Below are 17,828 nucleotides of genomic sequence, written 5' to 3'. Positions count from 1 at the left end.
CATTTTGGGCACCAGGATTTTAGTAGATGGTTTTACTAGTATAATATGCCCAAAATGAGGGAGCAATGTCTTGGACAATTTGTGACACTACGGATGTAAAATAACAAGCAATTTTGATACGGAATTTTTAAATCTTGAAGAGACGAACTATTAAACGATGGTATCAAAAAAATTCTTGATGTTGGAAGCAGAGTTTATATTCGGCTAAGAGCAAAAAAAGCTAAGCGGTGACTGTTAACATTTAAACGTAAGACATTTAAGTAAAGATGGAATTTATAGCAATATGTATTTAATAGTATAGGACTAAAAACAGTTACCAAAACGATCACTGAAATTGCAATTGATCAAAAAGTTCTTAACAAAATAAAGAACATTATCTTTAATGTTTCAAGAGTGAAGTTGTTTAACAATTGAATCGTCAAGTAAGATCAAATGCTTTTTTGTGTCCAGGAAGATTGCAAGTATTGGTTCTAAGATATGAAATAAAGACGCATGAGATAAAACTACATTCCACTTCTAATATTGATATATATATACACAGACATATTGATTTAAATTTTTTGTGTTCTATGTATCGTATGGTAAAATAACAGCTTAAGACTGACTTTAAAAAATTTGAGAACGGTGAATTTTAAGTCGAACTGAACCAGCATAGCAAAAGCCAACGTACAAAGTATACGACGATGCAAAAGTGGAAGCAGATGAATATTTGTGCCAGACGCAAAAATAATATGTATTTACATTAGGAGTGACTCAATATTTTACATCATATAAAATAATTAGGAATTATTCTAAAGCTCCAAAAATTGGCTTCAGTACTAATTTAGTTTTTTTATAAATAATGATATAATATGCCAATAATGATGCCAAAGCATCATATAATAATTGCTAATAAAAGATGGACTTACGACGAGGATTTCTTGTGCATATAATGATATCAGCTTGAGGTCGTTTATGAGTTGGTCAAAGTGAATAAAATCATAGCGTATAAATTTGCCAAATACTGGATGGATTTCTAGATATTGTTTCTTTTAGCGTATTACTTTTTCAATCCAAATATCATTTTTTATAGAAATAGGGGGTGTATAATAAAGTCTATTCCCAAAAATTAACATATTTATTTATTTTCCTGTGTATATGTAACTTCTGATATTTTTGAAGTTCCACGGTGTCCCCCTCTCTTAATAAACCAAAAACATATCCCCACCATATTGATGACGTCATATGTCATTGTACATATATCTTGATTTTTCTTTTTTATTATTTCTTGAAATGTAATTAGAGGATTCTTCAATTTTTGTAAATAATCTTAGAAATAAATTTACAGTTTTTAAAATCAGCCCTTTTTGTCTCATTCTGTCCATTTATCTTATGAAAATCTATATATGATTTATTGAAAGGTAAATAACGTTACAATGTTTTCAAAATAATTACTATGCAGAATAATTCTTCATAAATGGTAATAAAGCAATTTGTTTTAAACGGAGACTTAAATATCTTATTCGAGAAATATAATACATTTTTGTGGTTAGTGTAAGAAGAGGTTAGAATTAGTGTGAATGATGGAAAACAGGGAACAGTTTGTTTTGTCTGTAAGGTAACTGACGTGCTTAAAAAGAAAATTAAGGTATAAATACCCAAAAATTTAATAATTTCTCAATTGATCGGTCAGTTTTATTTGTGATTTAGAATATTCAGAACCATTTCAAAACTTTTTATTTTGTGAAAAAGTTAGTTAACCTACAGTGGAGATGTTTATTAACATTCTAAAGCGACAATTATTTCCTGTTAACATTAAAGAAACTAGTTTTAATTGTAGCAATGTGTAATTATGGTTAGTAAAGAACTCATTACCTATTTATGTCAAAGAATTGCCCTTTCTTGTTTAAGGATAAATGTTTGAGCCAAGTCCATAGACCTATAAAAGGATGGGCCGATATCTCAAAATGGTGCAAAGAAATGCATATATTCTGAGCTTCAACAAAAAAGGCTCTTGTAGTACAAGCATTAAAAAATGGGAGATTATTAAAAAATTGACTGGGAAAGTCATAGCAGGTGAATATAGTTCCATACCTTTTTTCACAAAAGGTTTTATTTTATATAGTTATTTTCTCGTATAGTGTATTTATTTCTTATATAGTAATAACATGTTAACATTATTTTTGTAGAAGATGAAAATGCAGGAAGATTTCCCCATAAAGAATGCCACAATTTAGATCCAGGTGTTCAGCTACTTCCCAGACAGGATGTCTTATTATATGGAACCTTTCCAAAAATGGAACCTAGGGTGTATAGTAAATGCAGAGAATGTAATCGTGTATTTAATCCTTGTGATATATTATCACATAAAAATTGTTCAAAAATACAAAATTTTATACATCCTAGCCTTTTAAAGAAAAAGATGAAGAACAAAAGCGGAATTGGAAAGAAGACAAGCACTATTTCAAATACTGATTCAAATCTCAGTAGTAGTAATAACAATCCATCAGTTGTTGCCCAGCAATCGGGAATTTTTAAGGTAATTATAAAAACTATGTATGGCATTGATAATATATATCAGGTTAATTATATTTACCAATTTAAAATCATATTGAAAGCTTTTAACTATATTAACAGCAGAAAAAAATGTTTAATCATATTGATGATATTTAAATCAATACAGATTATGGCTTAGATGTATGTATATATATTTATTAAAATGGGGCTTAAAAGTGTTAATATTTCAGGATATTTTTTAGCAGACTATTACAATGTTTTCAATCCCACAAGATTATTATATGAACATTTAATAATATCTATCCTATTATCTTTTAAATCATAGCAAAAGCAAATCATTATAAAAATTGTTTTAACAGTTCCACAATCGTCTTTCCAGTTATTTCACTAAAAAAAAAAGAAAATCTAGCCTACATTTGTATCAGTTTTCAAATAATTCACATTTTTTATTTGTGGAGATTAGTTAACTGCAAATATTTCAAGGAATTAATTTATTATTTAACTCAATTTTTACTTGTAACTTTGTTTAACAATTTTAATTGAATTAAAATCAATGGATGTTTGTTTTATGGAATCCCGAAAGAGTGGAACATGATCTGCTGCCTTCAAACAAGTGTTTTTATTATTATTTTAGAGACCATTTACACCTCCACCTTTATCAAATACGCCCCAACATAAAGTTTCAGTAACAAAAATAGGGCTATCAAAAGTAGTAAAGACAACAACTACCGTTTCTGCAGCTTCAAATACTGCTACGTCAACTACCTCCAGTTACAAATCTGATCCTAGAGTTTCTTCTTCTTCCAAGACGACATCAAGTGTGCACAACAGTTCGAGAGCCATTTCTTCTATCCGCCACGGTTCCAAATCTTCGTCGGTCCACAATCATCAGAAAAGTTCGTCTCATCATGGCCCTAGAAGCCCATCATCAGTATCGAGTTATGCTAGTCCAAAAAGTCCATCGTCCGTACACCATAGTAGACATAAGTCGCCTTCGAGGAATTTACATAGTGGCAGCCACCACAGCAGCACTCATGTATCATCCAAGTGTAAGTATTCGGCCTATGCTGGTCATTTAAGATCCGTTGAAAATCCCGATGATTTTAGCATTGCCCTCATCAAAATCTGCGGATATGGTGCCAAGTTCCTCATCTCAACTCCATCATTCCTCTTCAAGCATTTCGAGCTTCAGTTCTTCAAATAGCCATAGCAATAAGCCTAAGAAATCCGCTTCAACATCTTCCCCGAGAAAGAGTAGCAGTAGCGCAACCAACCTTAACAGCAACAACAATAAGATTCTAGTAAAGGACTATGATCCAGACATGCATTGTGGAGTTGTGGAAGGTAGCAAGGGACCATGTATGAGATCTATTACATGTTCAAATCATAGGGTAATTAATAATGTTAACTTTAATCTAATTCATGAATTCTTAATTTTTATAAAATTATTTAGATCCAATTAAGAAAATTAGTTTCCGGAAGAAGTAAAGATATTCACCAACTTATCGCAGAAAGAAAAGCTGCTAAAGAAAAAGACTTAAAACCCTCAGCCCTCACTTGTTCCTATACGCCCCCAAACGGAGAGGCAAAAGATACGTTAAATACTATTTACGTTCCAGTTGTAGCAAAAATTGCAAACACAAACATTGAATCGGCACCTAATTCTTACGTACCTATAATGCCGCGAGTATCCGGCAATCAACAAAGCAGGGAGTTAGCTAGTTACATACTTACCTCAACTGTAAGTATTCTAATGCCTAATTGTACAGAGGGGGCTGGAAACATTAAAATATTAACATTCCCACAAAAACGATGTCTTCCAAAATAATTATACCTAGTTCCAATCACATATTGCATGTGTAATGTAGTGGTAGCTTTTTCTAGTAAGTGTCTGCAAATATCTGTGTTGTGTTATTATTGTATATTCTTTATTTTCTTTTTTATAACATATACTGAATGATCAGTGTACTTTTTTATTAGTACTAATATTGTAATAATGTTTTGTTTAAAACGATATTAAATTTTTGTACCAACATTCTGCCTACAAAATGGTTGAATTGGTTGTACGATTGAAGTAAAACAGTTTAAATTTATTTTATATGTAGCACAAGTATTATATTTATTTAAAATTACTATAATAAATATTTACAATGTTATTTTAAAGAAGTTAATATTATGATTTTTACACTGCAAAGTGCTTTTTAATTTTTCTTTTAAATTTCATTCAATACATAATAACAATATTAGCACTAGTTATAAACACTGAAACAACTCACTTTTAAAAATATTGTTTCATAATTAACCAAATAAAGTTTTAAAGAATGTAATTTGTTTTGTAATCATTTGCGAATTGACCATTAATTTTTCATAATTATATCAAATTAAAAATCTTTACCATGGATAATGGACGGTTTATTTCATTTAATTTTTTTGAGAAAAAAAAAACTTTAAGCTTATTTAATGTATAGTTTTTATTGAATATTTAATATATGGTATAAAATAATAAAATTAAAATATTTTTATTTTGTTGTAAGAATATGTTACTTGATTTATTAAAAGGACAGCGATATAAATTAAAAACGTAGGAAAAAAAGTACGAAAAAAAATCACATTGTGTTACATTTCAAAATAATATCAAAATCTATTAACAATTTCAATAATTCTTGGTAAGGTATTTTTGTCAACCTATAATACGAAAACTATACTTTTGTTTGAAAATTCATGTATAAACACCGTATATATAGGGAAATTAACTAATTACTGATTAAGCTGTGAATTGGGATTTTATTGTTTTAGAATGGTGACACTGAAAATGAGAAGAATTCTTCAGTTGCGCTTACAAACGGTTATATATCCCATTCAAAAAATATGGAAAATAGTCCAGATAATGTTGGAACGGTCCCTGTTATAATAATGCCTATGAGCCCAGTTTCCGTAGTAAGCTCAGTACAAGTAAGTACATCAATATTTATATCAGTACATGTTTTTTAAAAATATATTTGAAAATTGTCTTTAAGAAATGTCGCTAAACACTTACAGGTATCTAGAATTAAAGTTGTACAAATTATTTCTAATTACAGCTCTCACTCATATTTAAAAACTTAGTTAAAAAATAAATCACTAAACAAATTTTGATTGATAGCAGGTTTGTTTTGTATATTTCTGTCAAACTACTGTAAAAGAACGCATCAGTACTGCAGGTGTTTAAAAGTAGAATAGCCAATTTAATAAATAAATGAAGACATTGATAAAATACTGCTATATAAGCAATATTTCAGCAGATTCACGAGTCATGTCATATCAGTCGATGTTAGTAGTGTAGTTTTTGTTTTAAATCAAGTTAATGTGAGTGCAATAATTGTGTGTAGTGGCTTTTTTAAGGTTTTTGGTATTTTGTTTATATCAATATGAGCAATAAACAACAAGTATGAAGTATTACCCAGTCTTTTAAGGTGAATTTTTTAATATTAATTTTTTTTTTTTTAGTTTTTGAAAATTGGAAACAATATCATATCGCTTGAATCTCCTCAATCAGCTACTACACTAACTAAACAATTAGTAACAGTACCCATTCAATCTAATCAATCAAATAACTTAAAAATGTATAAGTCTCATCCAAAACCAGTAGTAGTGCCAAGCTTTGGAGCTAAACGGGTAGGGAGTGCCATATTACTCGCCAATCCCTGTTTAAAAAGCCAGAGGAACGAACTATTAAAAACACTGAATAACAAAAAAGAGACTGTGAATAATAATAGGGGGATATCATTGTTAAATTACAATAATAGTCCTCATCGTCCCAACATACTGAAAGTCAAGAGTGGAAATAAAGTTAATTGCAAGAGACCTGCGAATGATAAAATCATAACCAGTGACAGCAAACGCGTTGTTCCAGATGTGAATGGTTTCATCATACATGCAGATGTAAGTGAAACTGCTAACGCGCCACAATCAAATAATTGCATTCAAGAAAAAATAGCCATTCTTAATATGAAATGATCTTTATTGATATTACTGTTTTGTAAAAATGTGTTTTTAATTTATTATTTTATAGGGATAACAATCAAAGTTCAATGTTATCCCATTTTAAGCCACAAAAATTAATTAAAATGGACTCTATTAGTTTCATGTCACCGAAAAAACACAATACTGAGTTTCATCACATACAATTTCATCTCATACACTGTGTGTGTCTTACAGTATCTTTGTATATAGTATTAAGGAACTGATTCATTGAAGGCTATATGGTAATCAGTGTTACCTGTTGGATTCTAATATAGTAGACTTCTGATACATGGTGAATTTCACAAATGCTTCCGTAATATGGATATGACCTTATTGATGGATATTAGTTTGTTCATCATATATCTATATATATTTTATTTATATAATATATTTATATTTATATATATATATATATATATATATATATATATTTATGTAAATATTTATATTTATATATATATATATATATATATATATATATATATATATATATATATATATATATATATATATTTATTTATTTATATTTATATAAATATTTATATTTATATATATATATATATATATATATATATATATATATATATATATATATATTTATTTATATAAATATTTATATTTATATATATATATATGTATATATATATATATATATTTATATTTATATATATATTTATATGTATTTATCATTAATAAATTATCTCATTATTTCAAATACAAAGATCTTACTATATTACATATATTTTATAATAATATTATTTTATGTTGTTTGTATTGCTTTTTGTCTTACAGTTCTTTATAAAATAGGAGAATATTATTGCTTCAATAAATCAGAATATTAATTCAAAAATATTAATATACTAATGTTATTTCGTATCAAGACCATTTTATGCATACGTATATATCCTTCAATAGAGTCTAAATGAATAATTTGAGTGGATGACCCTCTATGAATACAATGTACAAAAAATTAGTATTAAAGATATTTTAATTTCAAAATCGTTTAGTATTATAGCTTATGCATTTATCAAAATCATATGAACTGAAAAATATTAAGCTTATTGAGAATATACATTGTACTACCACGAGTCTTCAAGAAGACTACATTTGGCACACACTGTATATCGTCATTCTTATCCGAATCTAAATTATAAAAAGCGTTATATTATAAATGTACAGGATAATATAATTTGAAATGGAAAGTAAAGTTTAATATAACCAATTGTACATAACAACTTTAAGAAAATTATTGTATTATACATACATGTACAATTAATGGCATATTTTAAGAGTTGTCGTATACGCAGTATCATCACTTCAATTTACAAAATTTCAAAATGATTACTTTCCATTTTAAATTCTTTTTAGTTCATATAGTCTGTATAATTCATAATGATCTATATATTTTCATTCACAATGTATCAAAACTTATTTTTTATTATCACTACTTTATCGTAATTTAAAATGAAACATGAACAAATATTCACGCAAAATTTGATAATTGTTATTAACAACAGTAATATCTCATAGTTTATTTTATAAACTGGCCTGTGCTTATTTAAATAAACCTAATAGCCTGTTTAAGGCTATTCTAAGTTAGTTAAGCTGAGGACGTAATTGCTAACTATTTTTAACTCAAAAGTGTTTTCCTACATTGATGAAAACCTATCTTTGCATTTATTAAGTCAAATAATGCGTGAATATTGGCTTTTTTAATATTTCGTGAATACACATAGTTCAATATTTAAACAAGATTTATGTTATAAGTGTAAAATGTATATCTTTATTATCTTATGAAACTCTGTTATTGTTTATTCGCAGCCTGTGACGATATTACTAGTCGAGTACATTATTTTAGTCTATAGGAATTTAAATTTCTGTGTTATATGTTTATAGTAACTTATTTTGATCATACTTGAACAATGTATTTTTTTTATTTAAACTATTTTTAAGATAAGTGATACTTGTTAAATAAGCTTTAAAATAAATATCTCAAATACGTAGGTGTATATTAGTTGTTTTATTTATTCCATAAAAACATATATAATATTATAAACATTTAACAAACTTTAAATAAGTTCAATACAGTGAATTTTTATAATAAATAAACAAAGGGTAGGGTTATTAATAATCATTAATTATAATTAAACAGGTAACCAAATATCTAACTTCAAACAGTCAAGACAGTAGAGAATGAGAAGAATCATAATTATTATATAGCCCGTTCAATAACATTAACACAACATTTTTCAGAACATTAGTGATAATAATTACAGGTTATAAACCGGTAAATGGCTTGGTTGTCAGAAACAGATTGCGTCTTTAATCAATTAGTTCGAACAGGAACGAGATAATGTATGTATCAGATGTACTGTAATGTTAAAATAAATTATACTGGGTTCATTTGATAACACTATTTTATTTAGATTAGAAATGTGTTATATGTCAAAGCCAAAATAAACTAAAACTCGAAGTTGATGCGGCAACATTGCGAGGTTTTGATATCATAAGTTGTGATGACTTGAATTCACTGCTATTTTGTATGACATATTTGAGCGCTATACCTATAGAGGACTTCCGTAAAAATAACCTCACAATTTGGGTACTCTGAGAAGATTTTGAAGGAGTAATTTATGAAAGATTACTGAACGTACATTTTGTTTATTATACGGCGTTAATGTTCAATTTGTTTTAATAATGGGCTAAGTCTATAGCAGCTCAGATGTGAAATATATTAAATCCTGGATTGTAACATTATATTTTTTAAAGCTTAATGAAATATTTTCTTCCTCTGTAGGAAGGGACTATATAAGATTCTGCAATTTCAAAGTTGCCAAGAATCTGGTCAATGATTACTTAGACTTATTATTCGTAATTTAAATCATTCTATAGACGTGAGGTATTGCATGCTGGTTACAAGGCTAGATTTAAAGGCTTCCAGTGCCATTCTTAAGGCAACATTCGCAAATGAGTGGTAGATGTTGAATTATATAAAAAGCAGTCATAATCTATTTTGGACCTGGATAGATTTATAGGTCCTTAATATCAATATTAATCAATGCATAGTTTGATGTTGTCTGCAGGATGAATATTTAATAATATTAAAATCCATAGCTGTTTTTGTTTTATTTTATTATGAAATTATTTTCTATGGAAGTGAAATCGACAAATGACTCTTCAAAAATGTACGACAGATGATTTTGAAGATGAAATTTTAAAAACATTGAGCGATGGTATCAAGACGATTCTCCATTATACTGACAGCAGAGTTCAAACTTGGCGAAAAACAAAAGATAGTTATGTCATCGGCAAAAGGACGAATGTTTGGACTTATGGCATGGAATATGGAATTTATAGCGATGTTGAATAGGTACGCCCGACAACAGAACCTTGAGAAACACCATTATCTTGTGTATACGTGGCAGCGAAGCAGTTGCTTAAATGGACTTTGAATGTACAGTTGTTAAAATATTTCAACAAAATAAGGATATTGCCCTTTATGTTCCAAGAGTGTAGTTGTTCAATGATTGAGTATTTTCAGCTTATATCAAATGCGTTTTTATGCCTAGGAAAACTGCAATCATGTGGCATGTTCTATGCTATCCTAATGTTTTGTTCTATAACGAGGACAGGGTCAATAACTGAACGGCCTCAAATTAAATCAAACTTTTAAGGGAAAGGAAGGGTGTTGGAGTGTGGATACCAGTTTAGTCCCTCTTTCGCCATTCTCTCAAGTATATCCGAAGGTAATTAGAGGGATAGATCTGTAACTAAAAAGCAAATTGCTGGCTTGTTAGGCTTCCATATTAGGACTAGGGTACCGAATTTCTAGTTCAAGGGGAAGTAATGAGAATTCCATATTTCATTATTGATTTTCAATAGAAAATGTATGTTTAACAGACTAATGGATATTAAACACATTGATCCTCTACCATTTAAAGGCAAAGTGACGTCAGACCGACTGCAACGTTGCCGGTATGTAAAATTAGTATTTAAATATAGGGAAAATATACAGCAGTTAATATATTTATTAGTGGGTATTAAGGAGGGGCTTACACATTTGCCTCCAGTGGTATTTTGTATTGTTTCCCTATAACCTAATTCAGGATCATGTTAATTAAATTTTGCAATAAAAAAATATCGTAATATAAAATAAAATATTGTTTTTTATAGTACTAAGATTTTAATAAATATTTGAGTCTCGTTTTCTCCGTGTATATAATGTATTGACAACACGGCATAACAAAGTAGCGTTCCCAGCTGATTAAGTTGAAGAGGTTTAGGTGCTTCTGTCTAAAAGTTACCACCTTTACGGGTTACCTTTGGGAAGAAGTGGGTGTGGAAGACCATCAGGACCCGGAGAATTCATTAATTCATGACATTTTGTAATTAAATGAATTAAATTAAATATTTAAAAAAATATCATTATATCGATATTTATCTTCGCAACCGACAGATCTAACACATATTAATATAATCCAACTAAAACAAATATAATTCGATTATTTAAAATTATTTTTCGTTCTTATTGATTATTGAAAATACAATCATTAATACACCACATTATGTATTTAAAATGTGTATTCTATTTTCCTCCTAGAACGGATATTATTATATTCAACATGAACATAAGACGTAATATGAGAGTCTATTATTGGCCGAAATAGTTAACCGTGTATCTATATTTTTGGATAGTTGTAAATGGGAGTATTAAACTGTGAGGTTCCGATAAAAATATCGATATTAAGAACATAGGGTTTTTAAACCTTTATTTTGAGACTGAGGAAACCTAGGGTTTCGAGAGTATTGATATTGTTAAACAAAAGTATCCATATTCTTTTCGGGATTCGCCGATATTTTTGTTCTCTACTCTCGATCGTACCTCTTGCCTAGAGATCCGAGAGAAAATCGATATCTTTTGCCGTTATATCGATATTTTTGTTAACAGATATCATACCATATTTTTTCAAAAAAATCAAAGATATTTCTTAAACATTTCAAAAACCTTCATTAAAAATTATTTTTAATAAACCTTTAAAATTGGTATTTAATTTAAAAGGTTTAGCGTATTTTAGGATTTAATTTTATAGGCATATTTAAAATATCACTACAAAAATATTTAGAGAAGATCGATATTTTTTGGTTTGATGTTTCAATATTTTTATTTTTTTTGCATATAAAAATTTCTTTTATAAAATATAGATATTTTTCGTGGTTGTTACAAAAACAAAATATATATTTTTGCTCCAATATATCGAAAATATTGATTAATGAATTTTATTTTTGTGGCCGACATCACTACTCTCGCCCATTTTGAATTACCCACTACTGACGTCATACCGCAAAATAATATAATAATTAGAAATATATATATATATGGAATGAATATATAACATAATATACATAAACTACTACAATATAAAATATATTTAATATACATTTTCTTTTTATCAACATATTAATAATTTATTAGTACCCTATTATTACATAATTCAAAAAGTATTACAAATTGAAAGGTCTTTATGACATTTGGGAATGTCATGTGTGTTTATTTCCGTTCTCAAATATAATATAGGTGAATTGATTTTAATCGATAAATACAAGTCACCGAAGAAAATTTTGAAAGACATTCGTTAATTAAAATTCTGCAGTAAAAAAAAACAGGATGTCTATGGAAAGAGAACGGTGGAATGAGAAAATTACTGATTTACTTAGGTTTATTGACCTTATGGTCAAACAAACTTGCCGGAGAGCATATTTTGACTATCAAACGCGTGGTAGATCTATAAAGGAAGATAAAACTAGTATTTATTCAATAGATCACCTTAGAACTGTTTATGAGAAACCCCGTGAGCACATTTATCAATTAGTAAAGGTATACCTTAGTTTTATGGATAAATTCTAATTACTATTTCAAATACATTCTTTATGAATATACTAGTAATTAAGTTGTTGGCTTCCTTAGAGACGCCTATTTTATATAAATTTAGCTAAGATAAATTACAATTATAAATAATTTTATCTTTTTAGAATCCACAAAAAACCTTAAAAGGCCTTAGGGTTGACAATCAAGGGTTTCTGGAAAGAAAGGATACAAGATTTACAAAAATTGAACAGAAAATGCTTCTAGATTTTGTGAAAAAGATTCAAGACCAATCACCTCCAAAACAGTTTATCTGGATTGATTTGCAACATTATCTTTATTATGTTTACCGTAATTTTGCATGTGCAAACCCAAACCCAAATCCTGAAACATTATCAGCTTTTTATCTTGCAGAAATGAAAGAGCTTTTAAACTAGTAAGACTTATGACAATGTTAAAAACAACATTATAGAATTTAATTTTTAGTTTAAGAAAAGAAGACGAAAGCCAACTTTGGTTGAGAATATTTACTATTTTAAGAGAATATTGTATTTTTGCCCAATGGCATTATAGTCAGAATGATGAAGAACATGCCCTTATGAGTAAGTAATAAATTGAGGACACATATGATTAAACATTGCTTAAAATTTTAGGATTTTTTTTTTATTATGAGGCTATGTTAACAGCAGCAAAAAATTTAGTGCCAGTATTTACAGACTTTGAAAAAGATATTATTTATAAGAATTACAAAGTGTGTTGGATTGATTTTAATACATTCATTTTTATCAGATTTTTTTATGAAAGTGATAGAGTAAAATATAAGATATCAGAGTGCCTAAGAGTAAGCCAGTGGGAGTATTATCAATGTTACTTTGTTTTCTACTATCATCTTTTAGACAAAGAATAGTCCCGGTGATTCACCACAAATGTTCACATTAATGAACGATTTGAAAAAGTTATGGAGCAAAGAAAAAACCAGAATATCCCTAATAAGGTAATATTTTTTCTTTGCTTTTAGTAACACTATTTAATCTTAAAACAATAATTACATCAATAGACAGGAAGGAAGATTATCTGAAAATACTCCTGAAGCTGTTAAAGAAAAGAAAATTTTGGCTTGCCATAAAAAAATTTTATCCGCCAACTTTTGGATAGAGAGAAGTAAAGAAGCGTAAGATTTATCAGACGCAACGTTATATGGGATTCATAGATGTTTATTTTTGTTCCAGAAAGAAACATGTTGACATGGCTCGATTGGATCACAATATTTTTGAACTGTTGAAAGATCCTCAATTTTTTCCTGAGGGACCAGGGCTGAATAAAAATGGACAATGCATTTGTGAAGAATGCTTAATCACCAAATACAAATGTTTTTTAGATACCAATGACGATTTTGGTATTATTCAAACTACAGCAAAAACAAACTTTTGCCGAAGATGTAAATGCGTACTAAGATTGGATTTGTTTCACCAACATATTAATAGTGAGATTTTATATTTTTTAGACATTTCATGCCCTTAAGTGCTTAAACAATTCCAAGACGACATTCTCATTCAAAAAAGATCGGTTTTGTCTCGGTTGCTGTTTTATGGAAATAATAATTCACAATTAATTAAAAATGAGACTGCATTAAAATCCATGTTAGTTTATTGTGTCAATCATTAAAGTTTTTTGCATAAAATACACTTTAGCATATAATTTAACTGAAATAGTAATACTATCAACATATTACTGTTTCTGCGTGTTAATTTATCTTGAGCGGTGGCATAAATGTATGGTCAAAATTATGTGCATGTGTATACATTTCTTTATACAATTACAGTTTTCAATTCGGCCTTAAAGCAAAATAAAATATTTTTAAATAAGCTTCACGTTAATAAAGACTATTGCATTTCTAGATCATTCAGAAGATCCAAAGTATCGCAAATCCAATTTTGCTAAACCAACAAATTTAGCTTGTTTGATTTCCCAAAATATGGAATTGGTCAGGTTAAGGAACAGTACCACCAATCTGAGCGGATTATTAAATGACAAACTAAAAATTAATGATGGAAATGGTTCATCGAAATTTAACTTCGATCAATATCTTGATGCCAAAAAAGAAAGAGAACAACAACCTAAGGTTAAAAATGGTAGGAATAGATTATTCCCAGAGCAATATTCATATAATGGCATGACGAAAATCCAGAGGTAGTGATATATATGCTCTCGTTTATTGGAGTTATAAATTTACTTTTTAGACCCGAAAAAAGTGATACAGCTTCATCAATAGTAACACCTGAAAAATTGATCGAAACTGAATTAATATTAAGAGATATTCGTAGAAATGGACATAAGTAAGTAAACCTGTTTTTTTTTTAATCGATATTTACTAATATATTTTATATATACAGACCTTGTATAGGCTCTAAAATGGACAAGACCACTGAAGCTAACACTAATAGTAAGTAATATCACTATAAACGGTTGGAAACCAAATTAGATTCATTATATATTCTTTTAGATTGCTTTATACCTTATGAAGATCTAGAGAAATTAGATTCAAAAAAATGTGACTGTACTTATTGCGAATTCTTCGGTTCAGCTCAAAGGGGAATACAGTTAAAGGATAGGTTACGAGTAAGGCTTACACAAAGAAAGGAAAAACGAAAGGAAAATGACTTGCCAGGAATTAGCAACGGTGATCCGAATAAGATTAAGGCAAGCAAAGTGGAGAGCAGGGTAACAGTAGAAGTCTTAAGTTTATATCTGTAATATAAAACAGCATATTTTAGGTACCGTTACCGTCGTCGCCTTCCAATATACCATCAACGCCATCAGATTCATCGGAATATTCGGTCACATCCAAAGAAATACTTGAGATAGTCAATTATATTGAAGGTAACACTATTCAGAATAAAGCTGAATTGTCTAAAAAGAAGGCCGCAAAGAAAGCTCGTCAAAAAGAGAGAAGGGTAAATATGAAATGATATTAGTATCTTTAAATACATCTAAACTAACCTAGGTTCCCTTTAGGAACAAGAAAGGCTGCAAGCAGAATTAGAGGCAAAGAGAAAATTAGAACTAAAAGCTTTTAAGGAAGAAGAGAGAAAAAAAGAGTTAGAACGAAAAGAGGAAGAGAGAAAACTAGAGGAAGCCCAAATGAAGAAAAAACTGAAAAAGAAAAGGCAAGCGTTGAAAAGGCAGGAACTTGAAAGACAAAAGAATACCATAGAAGAGACAATTCCAGCTATGGTTACTATTAAAAGAACACCTGGCTTAGATAATGACTTGCCGTCTGTTACTATAACGTTGAAAGGATACACGCCAGATCAAGATAGATTGCTTACAACTCTAATTGACAAATCTGAGGCAGAAATATTAAATGAACCTCAGGCCAGCAATAAAAATTTGGTACAAACTAAATGTAAGAATTTATTTCTGCAATATTACTGTTCTGTTAATAAGTTTCTCTTTAGCTGGAAAAAAGAAAAAAAGCGCCGCTAAATTGAACGAGTTACAGTCTGATGCTGTGAAGGAAGTACGAGAAGAACCAAAAATAATTGCAAAAAATGTTAAGGTTACTTTAGCAGTTGATAAAAATCCAATACCGATAATACCCGATCCGTTAAATTTATTAATCGACCAACAGTTTAAACGAGGACACCACTCGGAAGATATGAAAAGAGAACGAGAACCAACTGAAGATGAAATCAGAGCTTTGGGCAATTTAAAATTACCTCCAGGTTTGGTAGACTGATTTTATGGGCCTCGTTTTTTATATCAATATATTGTGTTATTTTAGGTATTACTATTACCAAAGTAGAAGGACCTGTATCTAATAAAAACTATCTTGCATCTGATTCAAATAAAAATAGCTCGGTGTTAGGTAAATCTGGTGTAATTGTTGTCGATACGGAAAAACTGATACAAAGAAAAGACACGGATATTATCAAATCGTCAAAGATTGGTAAAAGGAAAAAGAAAAAGGGAAAGAAAAACACAGAAACTCAATCACAGTCAGAATCAATCGAAAAGCCAAAAATGGTAACATTGAGAAATCCTATGTTTCAACATTATCAAAATCATAATAATAAAGGTTTTCCTGTTGTTGACGAATCAGCACCAGCTGCCATATTTACTCGGGAAAATGGTATGGTCACTATTAGAAGTTCTAGGTTACAACAGTCTCTAAACAATGGTGCTAATAATCATCCAAATGCTGTCCCATTTGGCATATCATTGATGCCTAATTTATTACCTGAAATGCCAACATTCTCAAATCCGAATGACTGTTCTATAGAATCGAGCTCGTTAACGATTAAAAATAACGAAAACCTTTCCGAAAAAAGTTCTGTTACCGGTTTAAACGCTCAAGAAATTTTGTCGGGGCTTCCTGGCATAGAAATAACCAAAGTTGATAAGAAAAGCGATTCTAGTCAAATCGTTGATATATCTAGTACAGGTCCTGATGCTCAAGTGTCAATTATTCCGTCAAATGGAACTAATTTTGATATGGAATTTGATAAGGATGATGACTGGTTGTATGGTAAGTGAGTATACTCTCTTTAAGATAGGACAGAATTACAGTCAGATTGTTTTTTCTTTCTGTTATTTTGTCCATTATAGTGTATTTCTAATATATATTTATTTATTATGCATTTTAGACAATGTATTTAAACCTAGAGATGTATTGGAGGATGATATGGATGATGAGGAACTGGAGTTGGAAGCTTTCAAAAGGTTTTGTCAGCAGTCGATACCTCCGAAGGAGAAAAAGGTTGCTCATTTTAATGTTGCGGACATTGTATTAAAGAAGAAATTTTCTTAAAAAACCTTTTTGTTTGAACATTCAAAGGTCTTGTTTGTGTCTTCAGACGGAATACATGTTTGTTTTAGTTTTAGCCTATTGTTGAATCTAAAACGGCAGTTATTGACCTCTGGCTAGGTCTAATCTATCATGTTTGTCTCTTTAAGGAATATATTTTGAAAGAATGTGATAATTTATGTCTTTTTTGTAGTTATTTTAACTAGGCTTTTTGTATAAAAGTATTTGTAAAAATAAATGACTAATAATGTTTAGTTATTTTTTTATAACCACCATATGATATCGGCACCAGAGACAATAATTCAGGCCTTTATTCTCGGTAATGTTGGTTATACTCCGGTATGCTTTTCCGGATATATATCTGATCTCTTGGTAGTATTGTACACATCTCTCAGCTGCACTAGTCTGGTTTGTTTGTGCGAAGATAGTACTTAGTTTGCTGTACGTTATTAAGGATTAATTAATGATCCATCTATAGTCTATCCAAAGTAACACTGAACTCACGTAATCTCAGTTTATGACGTCGCAAAGCTCCCGCATATAAAATTTTACGTATTTTAGTTTATTTAACGCAGTCTGTTTCTAACTGTTTATTTATTGGGTCTCTGCATGTTCTGAAGACATTTGACAACCGAACGATTTTTGCAGGCTGATTCGGTT

General features: G+C 29.3%; 2 protein-coding genes across 9 annotated transcripts; both read left to right on the top strand.

Annotated features, from left to right (window-relative positions):
- The first annotated feature begins 1,229 nt into the window (after nucleotides 1-1,229).
- On the top strand, nucleotides 1,230-7,952 carry LOC143196985 (uncharacterized). 7 transcript variants are annotated; one of them, XM_076404989.1, is made up of 9 exons: nucleotides 1,510-1,627; nucleotides 1,690-1,834; nucleotides 1,891-2,055; nucleotides 2,169-2,518; nucleotides 3,131-3,545; nucleotides 3,604-3,887; nucleotides 3,950-4,237; nucleotides 5,293-5,448; nucleotides 5,983-7,195. In XM_076404989.1, the coding sequence occupies exons 3-9, from the start codon at nucleotides 1,929-1,931 to the stop codon at nucleotides 6,490-6,492; spliced, it is 2,130 nt and encodes a 709-aa protein (XP_076261104.1). In that variant the 5' UTR covers nucleotides 1,510-1,627; nucleotides 1,690-1,834; nucleotides 1,891-1,928; the 3' UTR covers nucleotides 6,493-7,195. The 7 variants fall into 7 exon arrangements, with proteins under 7 accessions (XP_076261107.1, XP_076261100.1, XP_076261104.1 ...); XM_076404992.1 differs by lacking the exons at nucleotides 1,510-1,627; nucleotides 1,690-1,834 and adding an exon at nucleotides 1,230-1,400 and having other exon boundaries at nucleotides 3,305-3,545; nucleotides 5,983-7,952; XM_076404985.1 differs by lacking the exons at nucleotides 1,510-1,627; nucleotides 1,690-1,834 and adding an exon at nucleotides 1,230-1,400 and having other exon boundaries at nucleotides 5,983-6,627.
- Nucleotides 7,953-12,017: 4,065 nt separating this feature from the next.
- LOC143197350 (uncharacterized) lies at nucleotides 12,018-17,422 on the top strand. Of its 2 annotated transcripts, none has more exons than XM_076405736.1 (16): nucleotides 12,018-12,373; nucleotides 12,529-12,797; nucleotides 12,848-12,963; nucleotides 13,015-13,202; nucleotides 13,258-13,355; nucleotides 13,419-13,532; nucleotides 13,591-13,844; nucleotides 14,260-14,551; nucleotides 14,602-14,697; nucleotides 14,755-14,804; nucleotides 14,865-15,082; nucleotides 15,136-15,315; nucleotides 15,377-15,767; nucleotides 15,820-16,086; nucleotides 16,146-16,889; nucleotides 17,008-17,422. In XM_076405736.1, the coding sequence occupies exons 1-16, from the start codon at nucleotides 12,164-12,166 to the stop codon at nucleotides 17,169-17,171; spliced, it is 3,651 nt and encodes a 1,216-aa protein (XP_076261851.1). In that variant the 5' UTR covers nucleotides 12,018-12,163; the 3' UTR covers nucleotides 17,172-17,422. The 2 variants fall into 2 exon arrangements, with proteins under 2 accessions (XP_076261851.1, XP_076261852.1); XM_076405737.1 differs by having other exon boundaries at nucleotides 16,146-16,893.
- Nucleotides 17,423-17,828: the final 406 nt, after the last annotated feature.

This window comes from Rhynchophorus ferrugineus, unplaced genomic scaffold, assembly GCF_030347505.1.
Source record: "Rhynchophorus ferrugineus isolate W39M unplaced genomic scaffold, kcgeb_rfMv2 rfM5, whole genome shotgun sequence".
NCBI classification, from domain to species: domain Eukaryota; kingdom Metazoa; phylum Arthropoda; class Insecta; order Coleoptera; family Curculionidae; genus Rhynchophorus; species Rhynchophorus ferrugineus.
Note: the sequence above shows the minus strand (reverse complement) of the source record. Positions and strands in the feature narration are given on the sequence as shown.